Genomic DNA, 18,821 nt, shown 5'->3' with positions numbered 1-18,821 from the left:
GATAGAAAATGTGGCTATGGCAATTAAGAGGGGTGAAAGGATGGATGAAATGATTGCGATGGTAGGCATGATGACTTGAGAAGTAATGTAAATCGGGAGGCAAGGGATCCGAGATTCTAGCTTGAGGGTGTGCAAATGAAAAACGCAGAGAGGAAAGTTTGTGTGTGTGTGTGTTGACCAGGCATTATAGTGACGAGCTGAGCAGAAGAGCAGTAATACTAAATAGCATAATAGCCAGAATGTGTCAGAAGAGAGCATTGAAATGTGGATGCTTGGAGAGCACTTGAGGACAGAAAGGAACTGTATGTGAGAGACTGCTTGCATTTGAATTAGGAAGGATGAAGGCATCTGGAGAGATTGTTTTCTGACCAAGTCAGTGTGTCAATGCAGGGAAACTAGAATTCCCAGGGTGGATGGCCTCTTGTGTGAATGGGTGCTTGGGGACAACATCAGGTAACACCGAGTCCAGTGGGGTCGAAAGGGGACAATGATAGGTATAGAAGCAGTGGCATTTTTATGCTCTATACTAATGCCAGGAGCATCCAAAATAAAAGAGGTGATTGGTGGTGCTGATAGCATCAGCCTGGCCAAACATTATTAGGATCTCTGAGATGTGGTTGACGGAGGATGATATAATAACAGGAATTGAAGTGGCATGGTACAGCATTTTTTGGCAGGATAGGAAAGGAAAATGTGGTGGAGTACTGCTTATGATAAGTGATGACTTATGTCCTCTAAGAGTGGAGGCTTTGGAAGGCAGTGACACCAATGGTTTTGAAAGCATATAGTGCGAGGTAAACTGATTTGTTGTCCAGAGTTCATATTTTATATTCACCATTATTTCTAATTCAGCCACTATAAGCCTGGGTATGATAAACTAAACAGCAGGAGTATCTTCTGTTAGTGATAGTTGTTACAAGCAAATTATATGTTGTCGGAGGCATATTTTTAAAATATATACCCCTTGAGTGTTTCATTTATTTTGCTATGATTTCTAATACCCGTTTTTGGGTCTTCCTCATCATCTCTTTAAATACAGAACAGTGTTCCGAGTTTAAAGTTTTAAGCTGTTTCTCATACAGAGCATTGATAACATTATTTGTTTTCAAAAGCTGTATACAAGTGACCCTAATTTGTTAATATAAACAAATTTCAAATGAATGCATTTCATAAACAGAATAACTGATTGTGGTATGTGCTTTCTATTTATATAATTGGTAGTTATAAAAATTTATTATTTAAATCGGTATTTTTTTTTTTTTTTTATCTGAAAGTATGATTTATTTGTAAAAGTATACAAAAGCATTAAGAGTTTTAGTCCATGTGGGATTTCTGGAAATTTTCACGTAGCTGCAATGCTTGACGGGTAAAAGAAAGCACCTATATGCACAAGGAGCTGATCCCTTTACCTATCCAAAATGGCTAGAAATTATATATTTAACATTACTTATTATATTTCACACTATATTTGTTAGTATAATTTTCTATGTTCCTTTTCTTTTTAATTATGTTTTATTATTATACTTCCATAGAGTCAATGACTCAATGCAGGCCCTCTATCACACAAACAACCCATCATACCATGACTTGAATGCATTCACTGTCTCCACTCACTATGCTTCCAGGCAATGAATGCATTCCATAGAGAGTTGTGGTTGGTTGGTTGGAATGCATTCATTGCCTGGATGGGTTGTTTGTGTGATGGAGGGCCTGCATTGAGTCATTGATTCCATGGAAGTATAATAATAAAACATAATTAAAAAGAAAAGGAACATAGAAAATTATACTATGTTCCTCATCGCTCCTCATCTCCCTTGCTCATGCCCTCCTTATAAAGCTTCCAAGGATGGCCTCTTGTTCTTTCCCTGTCTTCACTAATTCTATGAAAACTCTGATCTCTATCATGTTCCCTCTCATCATTCTATCCACTACACTCTACAATTTGCATTCCCTCAATCTGCCTTCATACTCTCATTCCAGAGATTAGAAACCACTTAGTCAAATCATCTCTAAACCCATTCCAATATCCAGAATAACAACATCTTTACTCCTGCATGTCAGTGTTCTCTATATCTTTCCATAATGTGCTATGCTGTCCTCACAATTTAAATAGAATGTCCCCAAAATTCCTGATCCTTATCCACTAACACCCATAGAACCTCATCTCCTCTAAGATATCTCCATCAATCTTATACTTTGCATTCCTTCTGTGCTTCCCGAACTTTAAAACCTTATACTTTGCTACATTCAACTGGTAGCCCCATTCATTTGCCCATACAGAAAGTCTATTCAACACCCCTTGCATATAATATCCACTATACTCCTATACTTCCCAACTTTGCATCATCTGCACATAATTGTATATCATCATTAAAGTCATTTTCAATATCATTAAATTAAACAACAATAGACCCAAAACAGACCCTTGGAAGACACCACTATGATCTTCCTGCTCTGGGATATTGCTCCCCCATACACAATTTGATGATCCTATCAGATAGCCAGTCTCCAATCCAGTGCATTAATCTACTATCCAACTTCATCTGTTTCAGTTTAATTACCAGCTTGTCACGTGGCAATCTATCAAAGGCTTTAGCAAAATCTAAATATACCACTGTGCACACTTCCCCTTTCTCCAATGCAGCTGCCATCTTCTATAATAAGTAGACTGCTAAAACATGACCTTCCTTTAGCAAATCCATGCTGTCTAATCAAAGAAAATGTTGTGATCAACCCATTTCTGAAACCTGGTCTTCATTAGTCTCCTCCAACACCTTGATAATAACTCCATTAAACAGACTGATCTGTAATTTGAAGCCTTGATCCTATCATTCCCCTTTCTGAAGTGGAACAATTTTGTCATCTTTTCACTCCTTTGGAACTTGGACAAGTATACGAATCATGTTGAAGAGGTAAGTTAAAGTTGTTAACTCCAGAGAACATTCCCTCAAGCCAAGTGGTGATATACCACCAAAATGAGGGGTGATAAGAGTTGCATGAGGAGCACAAAGAGCAAGAGAGATAACTCACTTGTCAAGGGTAGCAAAAGTAGTATGAGCAGCAGTTTACTAAACAATCAAGGAATCATAAGGAGTTTTTTTTTTTTTTTATATGTGACCATTAGAAGAAATTAGAAGATTATGGATGGATGATGCTGGATGGAGAGAATGGTAGAATGATAGCCACTGAGGAGGATGATATAGAAGAGATGTTAAATGAAAGTAACATCACACAGAATTTGATACAGTGGGATTTAGTTTAATTTCCTTCCACGTATCACAGATCCCCACAGTGAGCTACACAGCGTTGCTGGACAAGATGTGGAACTTCTAATTTAAGTTTTGCAGCAACACCATTAACTTTGTCCAGCATCACTGTGGCTCCATCAGAGGTAAACATCACCATTTTTTGGAGATCAAGTTTCTTTTCTTGATAAAACTGTTTAATAGCTAACACAATGGAGGAGGCATCACATGCCTGCAACTGAATTATTCTGCCAAAATATGTTTTATATTCATTACCATCTTTAGGTCTAAACTTAAAATAGAGACTGAGACATTTGTTAACAGTTATATCAGTGCTTTCATCAATGGTTAAGATGTGGAAATTTGCAGATGCAATTTGCTCAAACATGTCATTTTCAACAACTAAATTGATTGTTTAATTTCCAGAAATTCAAATGCATAATTTTTGCTTCGCCAGCTGTCTGGGAGTTGACCATACTTTTTCACATGTTCATTAATATGTTGAACTGAAAGTAAAGAGTTATTCATCTTAACTACTAAGACACTGTCAATAAGAAATTTAATCTGCTCTGGGTTTGATTATTTTCTCTCTCTGTCATCTGAACTTTCACATAGCATACGCACTACTCCTGTAGCTGGCAATGAACAATTTTGTTGCCTAAGTTTGTGTACGCCATCCAGATGTATTTTACTTGTCAAATGGCATTTCAAAAGGTCCAACTTCCAAGTGACATCAAACTTCTTTCCATTAGCAAAATCCCCAGCAACCTTTGCATCACGACAATAAATACAAACACCAATTGTAGCATCATACATAAATATTTCACGCAGTGAATGTTTATCAACTCATGAGCTTTTTGCGTAGCAGTTTTCACTATTTCATCCAGCCATTCACTTTTAAAACAGCTAGCAGTTCATTTTCGCTTCACACCTTTTGCTTCCTTTGAATTTGACATGGTGCATCGTTTTTTGCAATTTTGTTATTTGAAGAATTTTTTTATTGTTTTTATAAATTTATAAATGTACACTATTCACTGAATAACTTGGCAAGGCAAAAGCTGAACCAACACTAAACATTGCCGAGGGCAACACAAGAGCTAAAAGATATGCCTAGAGGCTAGATTTAATTAACTTGGTTGTATCTCAATGCGTGTACACGAATGTTATTATTTAGTCTACTATTTTAAAATTCCTTTTAAATATTAGAGAATTTTGAAAAGCTACAATATTTTTAATTGTACTCTAATTTATGTTTTTAAAAGCATTTAATTATTTTTATTAAAATTATGAAACCACTGTTTTAATTCGTCATGATCTTAAACTAATTTGATCAGCCAATCATGTTTTTGAATTTTCCATGAGTCAGGCCTGAGATGTAAACAAACCGTGCGGCATTCTATATGCTACTTAAAAATTACACATTTAAGCTATACCCCTTTCACTTTGGCATCAAATCACTAGCCTCAAATAGGGTTCTGTTAATAATTTATAAGTTTTGTGCAACTTCGAGAATGTAATAAAAAATGCAAGGTTATAGGCTTGAGCGTTGCCGAGTTACCATATTTTTTAAAGAATTTATAGGTTAATGTTTAGGTGGAACTTCTTTAATTAATAAATTTTAATTTCATCTTGAAAATCTAGTGTGCGCAGCTTAGAGGGAACATTGCTCCCATCCATACAACAAGCCTCATATCCATTGGCTCCAACTTATGTAATAGTTTTCCATGTGAAAACTATCTTGTTGAACATCTTTGCAAAATCCAGTTTTTTATTCATTTTTTAATTCAACTTAGTTTCCCTACCTTAATAAATACTAAGGCAGGGGCTACCATTCCCCAATCCAAAACGTTCATCATATTCCTATCCAACTATTCTTCCTGAATTCTAACTTTAACAATTTTTCCAGTGCCTTAACCACTGCCCATGAGATGACAATTTATTTCTAATTTGCTATTTCTGTCTTGGAGCCTCCTTTATGTAATGGGATTACTTATCCCCTTTCTTCTCCCTCAAAACCCTGTGAGTGGATTCAGATTAAACAGCTTAGTCAGAGGCAATACCAGTTCTCTTGCACATCTGCATAACACACAGACTGATGTACCATCCAATTTCACAGTTGTATTCATACTGGTATTTCTCAAAATAAGGAGCATCTCTAGTTGTTCATCTAAATTCTCATGTTGGCCTCTTCAGCAATTGCAAATATCTCCACCTGGATAATATTCTCTTTGCAAAATGATCACATAGTACCTGAACTATTACTCCTATTTTTGTCATCCATCAGCACTGATTAAAGTTATCCTTCCATCATTCTTCCTCTTATTTCCTCTAGGCTTTCCTTTGGTATGCTTAGCTAATTTCCTCTCATCATCTGATTCAGCCATTTTTGCATTATCCTTTTCCTGTGCTTTGTACTCCTTGGGCATGCTGATCATCACTTTTTTTTTCATTATATATCCTCTATCTTTTCCTGTTTTATGATACTATTAATCCATTTAACTCCCACTTGATTTATCCTCCTGAATCAGGATACATAATCTGATAGTAATGCAATAAGACATCTGTCATGTTGCATCTCATACAGTCAGTGATTGCAAAATTAATAGCTATATACAACAGTTCAAGCCAATTTTAACTTATGGATCTGAGAGCTAGGTCAGAAGTAAAACAATTGACTAGAGACTGTAGATATGAGACTCCTGACAAAGATTAGGGAGATGAACAGATGACATCAATGGCAATATCATATTAAAAACGAGGATATTAGGAAAGAACTTGACATTGTAAGCATCCAGGAATGTGTTAGCAGAGCTAATCTCAGGTGGTATGGTCACTTAAACAGAATGGGTGAGGAAAGATTAGCAAAAACAAGTGTTCTTTGCCAGGTTGGCAGGAAAAAGACCCAGAGGAAAACCAAGATATAGGTGGATTGATATGGTAAAAAAAGTGCCTTAGAAGATAGAAATATATGGTCTGATAATGCTGGACTCTTGACAGGTAACAGACTGATTTGGAGGAAAATTGTAGATAGGAAGTTAGTAATGATGTAAATTTTTCATGTAGTATCATATCCTGTACACCCCCTTGAAGTTACATGGCAGGAATTTGATGATTTCCAGATTATCTTAATACTTAGTCCGTACAAGGTACTAAAGTGCAGTAGTTTTCCAACCTTCTGTGGGTGATATAAAATACTTCAAAATGTAACATTTGTTGTCAAATAAACTATATCAATCTTATTGTAATATTATTTAATTTAGACTTTATTTGAATAAAAGAATAGCCTATCTTAAACACAAAATTAAAATCACACGTTATTAAAAAGATTTTTTTTTCTTGTCACAAATGAAAGCCGGCTTTTGCACCTATTTTCACACAGCACAAACACTGGTTATCTTTCAAATCACATATAGCGAAAGATGTAAGAAGAAGTCCTATGATAAATGTTTAAAAATCATCACTACTCTTTTATACTAAGGTAATTAATTCATATATATTTCAATTTGCAATGATATGCAAAAGTTCATTCTGTGTGTGTGTGTGTATTTTTTTAAAATTTAAAAGTCATGAATGTCATTTTAAGTCATGAACTAAATTACTATCTTAGGCAATGAAAGAGAAGCATAGGTAGCAGTGCTTTCCAGTATGGTTAAATTAATATTCAAATATACAGAATAATTTAACACATTTTACTTTACAAAAAATAGATATACACAACAAAATAAGTGAAATACTTTTGAAGCGGTTAAAAAAAGTCTCTACAATCTAATTTCATATTACATTCAAACTCTCCTGGATGATATAACACCATTTGCTTCACTTTAAAAGTTATATGCAATTAAGTCACGAGAGATTTTATTTGAATGCCTACTTGGAGTTATATATAATTAACTATGTTAACTCATAAAAAAGTGAAATAAATACAATAAATTATTGATTTTAAACTTCAGAAAATACTCTGGAATATGTAAAAAAAATCTGAATAAATAAAATATATACCATTAACAACAAAAGAATTATAAGTCAAAAATACTGAATGTGATGTGCTTCATATTTTTCACATACTATAGGAATCAGTGCGACATTGAAAAACATCAATTTATATAAAAATTAAGTATAAAAATAGATACATCTCAGCAATAGTCAACATGACACTTAGTATCTGTCTTACAGTGAAGTCTGTCGTGTTGCTCGAGGTGGAGGATTATGTCTGGCATTCGTATAATGTTTACGACGGAGGATAGGAGAAGCATCAGGTAGAGGAACCTTGTTGTAAGCTTTCCTCCTTGCCAAGGGAGAAATATCAGGTTTAGGTTTGACAGCCATTTCCCTAATGTAAGCAAGTTACAAAAACTTTATGGAGCTAACATTCAAAACACACAACATGCATTAATAGCAATTAAATTCCGAGCTCCAAAAAATAAAAAGCAACATTTAAGATAACAAGAGAAATGCTGGTATTGTTCAAAAGTGTTCATTTGGGGGGGGGGGGAGGGGGTTACACCATTATGACATCATAGTCTAGGAAATTAAATTTCCTAGACTATGATGTCATAATGTCAAATAATCCTACTTGAAAGCATTATATATCTAACCTTAATTTCTAAATAATGTCTTTAAAATAATCGCTACAACCAGTGCAGACATTATAACAAAGGTACAAAATTAGAACAAAGTGCAAAAATTATTAGAGCAACCAGAATTTATCCTTAAGTCCTAACTCTCTTAGAAAAAAATCAATTTGAAATCACAGAATGTATTTAACCTTAAACACATCAGTAGAGAAGAGGAAAATACAGTAAATTAAATCTACATGATAACTAAAAATAAAAAATAAACAGAAATATCACATTATTAATAATTATATCACACATTATTAGACTATGTCCCTGTTCCCATAAAACTGTATTGTTTTATTATGAGTACAGTGTTTATCTCTGAGGTCAACAAGGGCTTTCCCTAATCAAGAGCTGGCTCAAGATAGAGATGAGGTACATCATCCAGAACATGAGTGTGTGATGCCCCATGTCAAATGATAGAATTTGAGCTCTTTCTACTATGATATCTACTCCATCTGATTAACATCACGCAATGGCATTACTTTTACTAAACTTAAGCAAAGTGTTTGATAGTATCCAACAGCCTTATTTATTCTACATCCTAAAAGAGAAAGAGGTCTTTTTTTCAATCATCAGGAAAGAATACACAAATTCCTCCTCACCTAAATAAACAGCATCCTATCAGAACCTTGCCCTTTACAGTTTGCATTGGTCCTCAATCCTTTCCTACAAGCAGTCAATAACAAGCATGCGCTCTGTGTGTGTGTGTGTGTGTGTGAAAGAGAGAATGCTCTCATCCACAACAAAACCTAAAAACTTAGTTTACACGGATGATGTAATAGGCACTCAAGGATCATGATTCCATTTACACATCTTTAATATTTTAGAAATATTCAGGCAAATCAGTAATCTTAGAACTAATCCTGACAAAACAAAACTTAAACTGTACAGAAACTGGAAAAATCCCTTTTAGGTTGATCTCTGAGAGAGAGAACCCTTACCATCCTAGGGAGTCCTTTCTGCAGTGTATAAAATCAAGAGTTATCACTTTTCTCTAAAGCTATAGACTTTAAAACAATGAGTGTCTTCTCTGAATGTCAGTACATTATAAACAACAGATATAATAGAGGAAGAAGAAAACTGGCCTTATAAGAAAGCTTTAAGATTCTTCTGGGCAATTTATGCCACAAAGTGAAGAACGGCACCCTCCAACTTCCAGAAAAATAACGAGGCTTTGTCTTCCTAATCCTAAAACTGCAATGCCTTAACAACCATCCTGCAAATAACAAAGATACTGCAGACTAAACACTTGTTCAGCAAGCTTCTTTGCTTTTAGAAATTAAGCTTCAGATTTTTGGAATCTCAAAAATTCTGAAGTAGACTGCCCCTGAACAATATAACAAGATATGCCATATTATAAATCAATACTCTTCTCAGGTACTGACACAACTGACAAGGACAAAAAAATACATGGTGCACACACCGACCTAATACCTTACTTACTCCATTATTTAGGTATACTAATAATGGCACTGTTTGGCAAATCACATGATATACCCAGTGAGATCTTATGAGGAGGATCACATATATAGTAACCTTCCATTTAAAGACAATAAACGGAGATTTTTTGGCACACAGCAGATGTAGTCTGATATCTGTTGCAATACTGATTTCAACAGAACATTTTTCTTATCTGTCCCCTTTCCTTGATTTTATAGAGTCTATGTTATGCATGTTCCTCCAAAAATCATATACATTCAGTAAGCAACCAACAATCTTTCTTTTGTAATTAATGAAATCATATATTTCCAGAAGGTTAAAGTGTGCAAACACCCATCTTCTCAGTTTGTTAATTATGTACTGCACTAATCTATATTTTTTATGGTTTAGTACAACACTGTTTACACCCAGAAAAAAAATCCTAGGGAAAAGCTAAATTTAGATCAAGATTGTGCAGGCCATACACTTTTGCACCAAAGGACAGAACTAAAAAATTCTAATTACAGGTATCCCTTGCTTAATGCAGTTTTGCTTAATGCAGTGAAATTAATTGCAGCAATCCCTTGATATATGCAGCAAGAGTTTTGATTAACGTGCCTTTAACCCTGCGGAGCTCGCAGCTGATCTGACAGATACATGCAAAATGTTTAATATAAATATTCTTACACAATTCAGTGTATAGCTTGGAGATCATGAGTAGCTGTGCATTCATATGTTACAAGTGATATTCCGCACTGTTTTTTGCTTTTTTTTGCTGTCAGTTTGGTTTAACGCATGTTATGTAAAGGTTTGTGATATTTGACAGTAAATTGCATCTGAGAGATACCGTGACCTCTGATGTCAGTATAGTATGGTTTAGTTGTTTTTTATTCTTTGTTCAATAATTTTTAGACTGTAACCTGAAAATAAATAAACCATCATGTATTACTGAAATAGAGAGCCAAAGGCTTATTTATCATACATGTCCTCTAGGAGAGGTGCTTTATATTATAGAAAATACTAAGGAAAGTGATCTGGAGCTTACTCCACCTTTACTACAAGTTGCCCATAAGGTTGCTTATGCTTGCATCTGCCGGAACTTTTAGTTTCTATATATTCGGCACGAAACCTGTAAAGGGATGCTGAGCATCTTTACCCTTGAAATACTAACATGACAATAATAATACTAACCTAAATGAATAAATAACGTGTTATTGCAGTTAAAATAAAAAATCTCCCTCAAAAAATTCCCCAAAAATTTAAAACCAAAAAATCTTGCAAAAGAAAAAAATTCCTTCCACATTCAATTTATCAACATTCACTGTATACACACCAACCTAAATGATGTGCACCATCACATGCAGACATCCAAACCTCATCTCCAGTTTTTGACCAAACTCCAAATCATGCCAACCACAGTTTATCTTAATTGCACATACTACATCTTGTATAATTCCTTCTGCCACATGGGACTTCTGCTTTTGTGCAATCCAATATTCCTTGTTGAAGGATGTCTAATCTTCAATCTCTCCTTTTTTTTTTTGACCTTTTAAGGCTTAAAATTTCGTTGCCTCATTATGCATCATTAATCTACTGTCCCTATCAATCCTCATTTATGTAACTACTCCTAATGCAAGTATATTTTTAAAATCATTCTGCCCTATAGCTTATCTCTAAGCTTGATTTCCTGAGGTACAACTCCTAACAGTTTAGTCACCTTCCTTCATGACTGATGTTTATTCAAGTTGTTCGCTTTTTCCAGTTCTCTGACAAGATGGAAGAGAAACTGAGGTATTTGCTGTAAGCAATGAACCTTAAATAAATCTTTCATCTCCCGATAAGAATTCTTGAACTGAAATTCAAAACTAAAGTTTTTTTTTAACCAGTTCTCCTTCCAACTACACTGTTGAGATGGCCACTCCTCTTGGTAATTCAGATCTCATCTAAGTTTCATTTCTAGTGGAATGCTTCCCCTCAGCCTTCACAATCTTGTGCACTTTAACACTACAATAAATGGCAAGATCTCCAAGGGTTTTAGTCCTCCTTTCAGTAGTCAGAGATCCAGATACTTAGTGATCTTGTTACCAAAATTATCCATGTTGGAATGAGCGACTTCATCCCCACTTTATTCAAAATTCCCAGCCCATATCAAAAACCATGGATTTCCAAATAAAAAGTGTGCTAGGTTCACAGCCTACAATGAAGCCAACAAAACTCCCACTCATACAACAAATCTTGTAGCATTCAAGCACTACAAGGTTTGCCATCCTGAACATCAAGCTTCAAGATCTGCAATGAGTGCCCTAAACTCCACACCATCTTTCAAACAAGATGATAACAACCCAATCACCACCAATATTTCCAAAACATTTTTTTTTTCTCACAATAAAAGATCTCAGTTCTTCTTCCCTTACCTTTGATAATGCTCAACTTTCACAGTCAAGATCAGATCTCTTTCTTGGATTTACCAAACACCTAGCCTTTCGTGGCATAATTGTAATCACTTCTATAGCATCCTCAGCTTCCTAAAAACTTGGTATTCTGTTTTACCGAAGACATTTTTCATCTGTCCAATTACAAATCCCAAATCTGGCCAACTTTGGAATACTACTCTCATATTCAGGATGGTGCACCTAAAACTTCTCTAAAAATTCTTGATGATACTGTCCAAAGGAGAGCAGCTCAGTTGATGATCCCTCTCTCACAGACTATTCAAGCCATCTCATAGATAGTCAGGTCAGTTTCTGCGTTGTGTCACTTTTACAGATATTTCCATATGCACTGTTCAGAAGAACTAAGAACATCAAATATGTCCTGCATTTCTGCTAAACCTACAGCAACATAGGAACAGCTGCCCAACTTTCTTTTACAGCTGAACTGCTAACTCACCAAACCTACTACTTTCATTCATCTTTCATTCCATGTACCTGGGTTCTGTAGAACAGCCCTTCCCATGAATTATTCTCCAAAGAACTACAATGTCCAGCTCTTAAAGAGGAATATCAACAGATTACAATTGCTTTGCTCTTGATCCCAGCTCACGCGACATTTTTTAATCACTGTTTTTTTTTTAAAAAAACCTGCTGATTCTAAAAAGTCAAGTTTGTATTTACTATGATGCAGCATAATAGTTTTATTCCATTTGATTCTATGTAAAGAATCAAAGGCATGGTCAGCTAGACCTGATTGACCATATTTATGGCAGCAGATATATTTTTTGTGTTCACCTACGAAGATGTTAGCAGATCTCTCAGTGAAAAAAAACAGCCTAACCTTAATAAATATGATTATGTTAAACTCCCCAAGATTTGAAAAACTAATTTTTAGGTCTCCCATCCAACAACTAAGGCTGGCATTAGTCTTTATATAGTCCAATTCCATTTTTTCCATGTATTGTTTCTTGTATGTGTTATTACAATTTTAACAATTGTATTCCTGAAGATGTCTCTCTGACAGAGAAGAAATATTAAAACAAATCTACTGTTTAATTATTTTCTCTTTGTGCTTAGTTATTCCATTAAATTGTATTATAAGTGTAAACCAGCACCTAAGGCTAAATACAAGTTTACTGCAAAAAGTATACTGCTTTTTATATTCAGTTTTTTTTTTTATATTTAGAAGAGAGAGGGAAGAACAGAGGATATTTATTATTCTCTCTTATTTCTTATGATAATTTAATGTTCAATGCCAAGATGATTTATTTAGGCTATCTCTAATGAACTTTTGTTTTAAAGATTTTTTTTAAATTCAGTTATTGTTAATTACATCCACATTCTAATAACTATAGAAATTTGATTGGTTTAATTAAAATAACTGAAGATTTGTTTAAATGCACTTTGGGTTGGAAAAGTATGATGGCATCACTATTTTGCTGGTGATGGAAGTCTGGTCACTGCTACCTTGAGAAGGTGGCAAGGTGGATCCCGGGGAGTCACTGTTTCTGTTTAGATCAAGTTGATGGAAGTTAGTTATATAGTTAGTCACTGAAATTTTCATAGTGGATTTTGGCATGGTGAATTGATTCCATGCAAAGTCTCCAAAGCATGAATTGAAATGGCCCACCTTCCCATGATGCACATATTTAAAGACATTTCTGTTCATCTTTCCTAATTATTAATGTATGGGCTTGCTGTAATGTGTGCAAAACTGCTGAAATAATTTTATAAGAGCTTGTAATGTGGAGGGATAAAGGAGGGCCCAACTGAAAAAAGTGCAATTCCAACCAAAAATTAGATATCAGCAGCCTAACAGAAAAACTAGATTCCCTTTTCTAACAAGAAGGTTCTTATAATTCTACTTGATGAGAAATTAGTCTTGTTTCCCATGCTTATTTTATCCAAGCATAAGTAAAAACGTTCACATGTGCAATATCATCACAACTAGTCACTGTCCAGACTGATTACCTTTACTAAGCTCTGCTCTCATGATCTCTGCTCTCTCTGCCACTGAGGTAATTCTCAGTATCACCGTGGGTCTAGCTCCCACTGATGAGACATGATCACAAAAGTCATCCCAACTCTGAATTTCATTTCTTCTTGAAATGAATAATGTATAATGGCATGAGTCGCTACCCAGATCAGTTCATCATTTACAGAGCTCTGCCTTTATTGACTTCTGCCACTGAGATAGATCTTAGTATTACCATGGGCCTAGTTCCATTTGATGACATCTCAGTGAGATCACAAAATTTCATCTCTTCTTGGACTGAATTACACCTCTAGCCTCTCCTGGTGAAATCACATAACTTCCATAGCTTCATCTTCATGCAAAAATTAGGTATGCTTTACTACTCAAGACATTTTTCAACTGTACAGTTCCTAACACCCCCAAATCCATCCTATCTTAGAATACTGTTTTCACTTATATATAGGATTCATAAACCAAAATAACCTCTCAATGCTTGATGCTGTCCAAAAGAGCAAGACTCAATTGGTGATCCTTCTCTCACAGACTCACTCCAGTCTATGAGAAACTAGTATTGTTTTCCATGCTTATTTTATCCAAACATAAGTAAAAAAGTTTACATGTGCAATATCTTCACAACTAGTCACTGTCCAGACTGATTACCTTTACTAAGCTCTGCTTTCTTGACTGCTACTGAGGTAATTCTCAGACATAGACATACTGTTCCTCACTGTACCACTTCTACAGGTATTTTCATGGATGCTGTTCTGTTGAACTGCCTGACACCATTCCTCCGCTTTTCCTCAAACCCATAAACCCAAGAGCAGTGACTGCTGATCATCTATTTGTTCAGCTCAAAACATACCTAACTAACTACTAACCCTCCTCTTTCATACTTTTTTTCCTCTATAAGTACTCTGTGCTTTGGAGTAAAGTCTGTATAACTCTTCTTAAAGGGATTTGATATAAGCATCACAGGAATGATAAATTAAAAATCCACCTTCTTTAGCATACTTCCACCAATCCAGTCCAACACTTCTGCACTCATCTGTCTAATAAAAAAAATAATAAAAATGTCTAACTTCTTGAAGGGACATGATATAAGCATCATTCTTTATAATTCTAGTTGCTTAAGGTGGGTTAGTTTCATATATATATATATATATATATATATATATATATATATATATATATATATATATATATAGAGAGAGAGAGAGAGAGAGATATGATAGGTTTTCCTTCTGCCAAGGTTGCTTCAGCCATAATCCCAATCAACTCCATGATCTCCTACCTAATTACTCATGGGAACATTTGTTGTTCTATTCTATGGATAATGTTTAGCTTCTCTGAAAGTTAACATACTGATCTGAATAAAACCAACTCTTTTCTAATAAATATTTTATTTAGATGATAGCTAACTAACCAATGCATCTTCTAAGATCACAGGATAAGTGGAAGAGAGTTATGGGAATGATAGAAGAGGAGAGAATGGAAACAGTAGCAGAGAGGGAATGAGAAGAATGCAAGGGAGCACTGGAACCAGGGATAGAGTGATGTCAGGAAGGCAGGTAAGTAGGGGAACACAGAGGAGAGAGAGTGAGGTATGCATAGGAGCAATCGAGGAACAGGGTGGTAAGAGGTGTAATGTATGGGGACTCAATGATCCGTGGTGTGCAAGATAGGATGCGTGAGGAGTGTTTGACTGTAGGAACGATAGAAAGTGTGGCTATGGCAATTAAGAGGGGGTGAAAGGTTGGATGAGATGATTGTAATGGTAGGAACTAATGACTTGAGAGATGATGTAAATTGGGAAACGAGAGATATGAGATTCTTGCTTGAGGTTGTGCAAAAGAAAATGCATAGAGGAAAGATTGTGTGTGTTGCCCAGGTATGATAATGATGAGCTGAGCAGAAGAGCAGTAATATTGAATAACATAATTTTGACGAGTGGGCATCCTTGGAAGCTGAGAATGAAGGCCACAAAGAAGGGTGTGAGGGCTAGATTTTTCTCTCAGAGGGTGGTATGTGACTGGAATGGATTGCCATTAGATGTTGTGAATTCAAGAATAAGTATAATAGCTGGTGTGAGTAGTGTGTGGCCTCCCTCGATGAGTCTGACTCCCTGGAGGAGTCTCTTAATAATAATAATAGCTAGAATGTGTCAGAAGAGAGGATTGGAATATGTGGATGCTTGGAGAGTGTTTGAAGACAGAAGAATTGTATGTGAGAGACTGCTTGCATTTGAATGAGGAAGGGCGTAGGCATCTGGATGAATTGCTGTTCTGAACGAGTCAGTGTGTCAATGCAGGGAAACTAGAATGCCCAAGGTGAATGGTAGCAGAGGTGGCCTCTTGTGGGAATGGGTACTTGGGAAAAGGGGGACGACATCAGGTAACGCTGAGCCCAGTGGAGTCTAGAGGGAATAATGCTGAGTATAGAAAATCTCATTAATATAAAGCATAAAAATGCCAGAAGTATCTGAAATAAAGGAGAGGAATTGGTGGCGCTGATGGCATCAGCCTGGACAAAGATTATTGGGATCACTGAGACGTGGTTGACAGAAGAGGATATAATAACAGGAATAGAAGTAGCAGGGTACAGCATTTTTCGGCAGGATAGGAAGGGAAAGCATGGTAGTGGAGTACTGCTTATGATAATTGACGACTTATGTCCTCTAAGATTGAAGGCTTTGGATGTTTTGGAACACTAATGATTTTGAAAGCATATGGTATGAGGTAGAGATGGGCAAGACGGGATATTTAGTGTGGTATTGCTACAAACCAAGGAGCACAGATGGTGGAGACCAGGAGATGTTTAGACAGTTGAGCTTGGCAAGGGCAAGAAGAATGATTGTTATGGGAGATTTCAACAACAGCAGTATAAATTGGATAGAGGAAGATGCATGTAACAATAAGGGAATGGAATTTCTAGAATTCTTAAGGGAAAAATGTCTTAGGCAACATGTAATAGAGGGAACAAGAGGTTGAAGAGTTTTGGATTTGGTCACCGCATAAGAAGAGTTGATAATAACTGAGATGACATCTCTCCCTCCAGTTGGAGAGAGTGACCATGTGGTTTTGACTTGAAAGATGAATAGACATGCAGGAGTATCAAAGAGATGGGAACATATGTGGAATTGTAAGGCAGGTGATTATAATGGTCTTAGACATCAACTTGGGGAAGTTCGTGGAGGGAGGAATTGGAAGGCCAGGATATCATTAGTGCTTGGGAAATTGTGAAGGAATATTTGTTAACAGCAATAGTAAGCTGTATTCCACAAGTAAAATGGATGACAAACAATATCAAACAGGAACTGCATGTGAAAAAGAGGCTATGGAAGAGATATAAGGAGACAGGTGAAGAGCAGATGCATGAAGAATATAAGACACAGGCCAGGAGAGTGACTAGTATGGTAAGGAAGGCAAAACTGGAATATGAGAAGAGAATGGCCCTAAGATTCAAAGAAAATCCTAGGGAATTTTTTAGCTATGTGGACAGTAGGAGAAATGACTGTGGAAGAATGACATTGTGGGATAAAAATGGAAATAGAGGGGCTGATGCAGAGGACATAGTGGAATTGTTCAATAAACACTTTATTGGTGTATTTCATCCTGGAGGAGTAAATTTTAATACTAGAGAGATAGGGCAGGTTCAAGGTTTAGAGGTGCAAGAGGAGAGTGTGTTCCAAATACTGAGTACTCTGGATGTCAGTAAAGCTGGGGGACTGGATGGTATTTCACCATGGGTTTTGAGAGAATGTGCTAAAGAACTGAAAGCTCCTTTGACCTGGCTTTTCAATGAAAGTATGGCTATGGGAAAGGTGCCCAGGGAATGGAAGAAAGGTAAGATAGTGCTATTGCATAATGGCAGTACCAGACTTGAAGTGCTTAATTATAGGTCAGTTTGTGTGTCATCAGTAGTTGTTAAGGTCTTGGAACAATTAGTTAGGGACTGTATACAGCATTGGGAAGATGAGCATAATGTTATCTGTGAGAGTCAACATGGATTTGTGAAGGGGCGCTCTTGTTTTGTTAATATGCTAGCCTTTTATAATAGTTACAATTGCAGTAGATGAATGAAAGGCATATACTGCCATTTTCTTGGATTTAGCAAAGGTATTTGACAGGGTGCCACATGATAAGCTGATATTTAAGTTGCAGCACATCGGTTTGGATGTCAGGTTGATCAACTGGATTCAGGATTGGCTGTCCGATAGGTATCAGAGAGTTGTGTATAGTGTGGCAGTTTCAAGGAGGCAGAGAGTTACAAGTGTGGTCTCACAGGGACCAGTACTGGGACCTATATTGTTTAACCTTTATATCAATGACAGTGTCAGTGGATTGCAGGGGGATATTAAGTTGTTTGCAGGATGCAAAGCTGGGAAGGGTTATTAGTAATAGTGCAGATGTGGTAGTCCTGCAAGATCATTTGAATAAGCTAGACAGATGGGCAAATGAATGGGGTTGTTGGTTTAATGCAGCAAAATGTAAGGTCTTGAGGTTTAAGACACATCGATGGGATGCTGCATATTCTATTGGAGGAGCTATACTGGTGGAAGTAGGGGAGACAAGATATCTGGGGTTTATGATTGATAGAAACCTGAAATTCATGAGACATTGCTGTAATAAAGAGAAGGACACTGACCTACAGAGATAAAAGAGTTATCATTCTGTTGTATAAGACCCTGATCAGACCACACTCAGACTATTGTTCTCAAATTTGGTCCCCAGGATTTGAAGGGAATAAATTAACTGTAGAAAGGGTACAAAGGTAGATAACAGATAGTTTCAGGACTGTACAATGATAGTTATGAGGATTGGCTGAGGGAATGTGGACTGCAGAGTTTGATGGATAGAAGAAGGAGAAGTGATATGATCGAGACTTTTAAACTGTTGAGAGGTGATTACAGGATTGACAGTGGGGAGTTCTTTCGCTTGGTTGAACAGCAGGAAGGAGTGAGGACAAGGGTTCATCCCTGGAAGTTATGAAAGGAAACTGTGAGCAAGAGGATGAGAAGTTGTTTCTTTGCATGGAGGGTGGTTGAACCATGGAATGCATTGCCTGATGGAGTGGTGAGAGCGAGAACGGTCAATGAGTTCAAGGAGTGGTATGATAGACTATGTTTCTTAGG

At 36.2% G+C, this 18,821-nt stretch overlaps 1 protein-coding gene across 1 annotated transcript in view; it reads right to left on the bottom strand.

Annotated features, from left to right (window-relative positions):
- LOC150092268 (kinesin-like protein KIF21A) overlaps positions 1–18,821 on the bottom strand; it is a 524,778-nt gene that overhangs the window by 104,069 nt on the left and 401,888 nt on the right. The window contains exon 28 of the mRNA XM_090415090.1: positions 7,417–7,530. Coding sequence (XP_090271216.1) covers positions 7,417–7,530 — 114 coding nt within the window. The remainder of the gene's footprint in view (positions 1–7,416; positions 7,531–18,821) is intronic.

The sequence above is a fragment of the Typopeltis vanoorti genome, chromosome 26 (genome assembly GCF_054136105.1).
Source record: "Typopeltis vanoorti isolate ZY-2024b chromosome 26, IOZ_Tvanoo_1.0, whole genome shotgun sequence".
NCBI classification, from domain to species: Eukaryota; Metazoa; Arthropoda; class Arachnida; order Uropygi; family Thelyphonidae; genus Typopeltis; species Typopeltis vanoorti.
The sequence above is the reverse complement of the archived record's forward strand: the minus strand, read 5'-3'. Positions and strand labels throughout refer to the sequence as shown.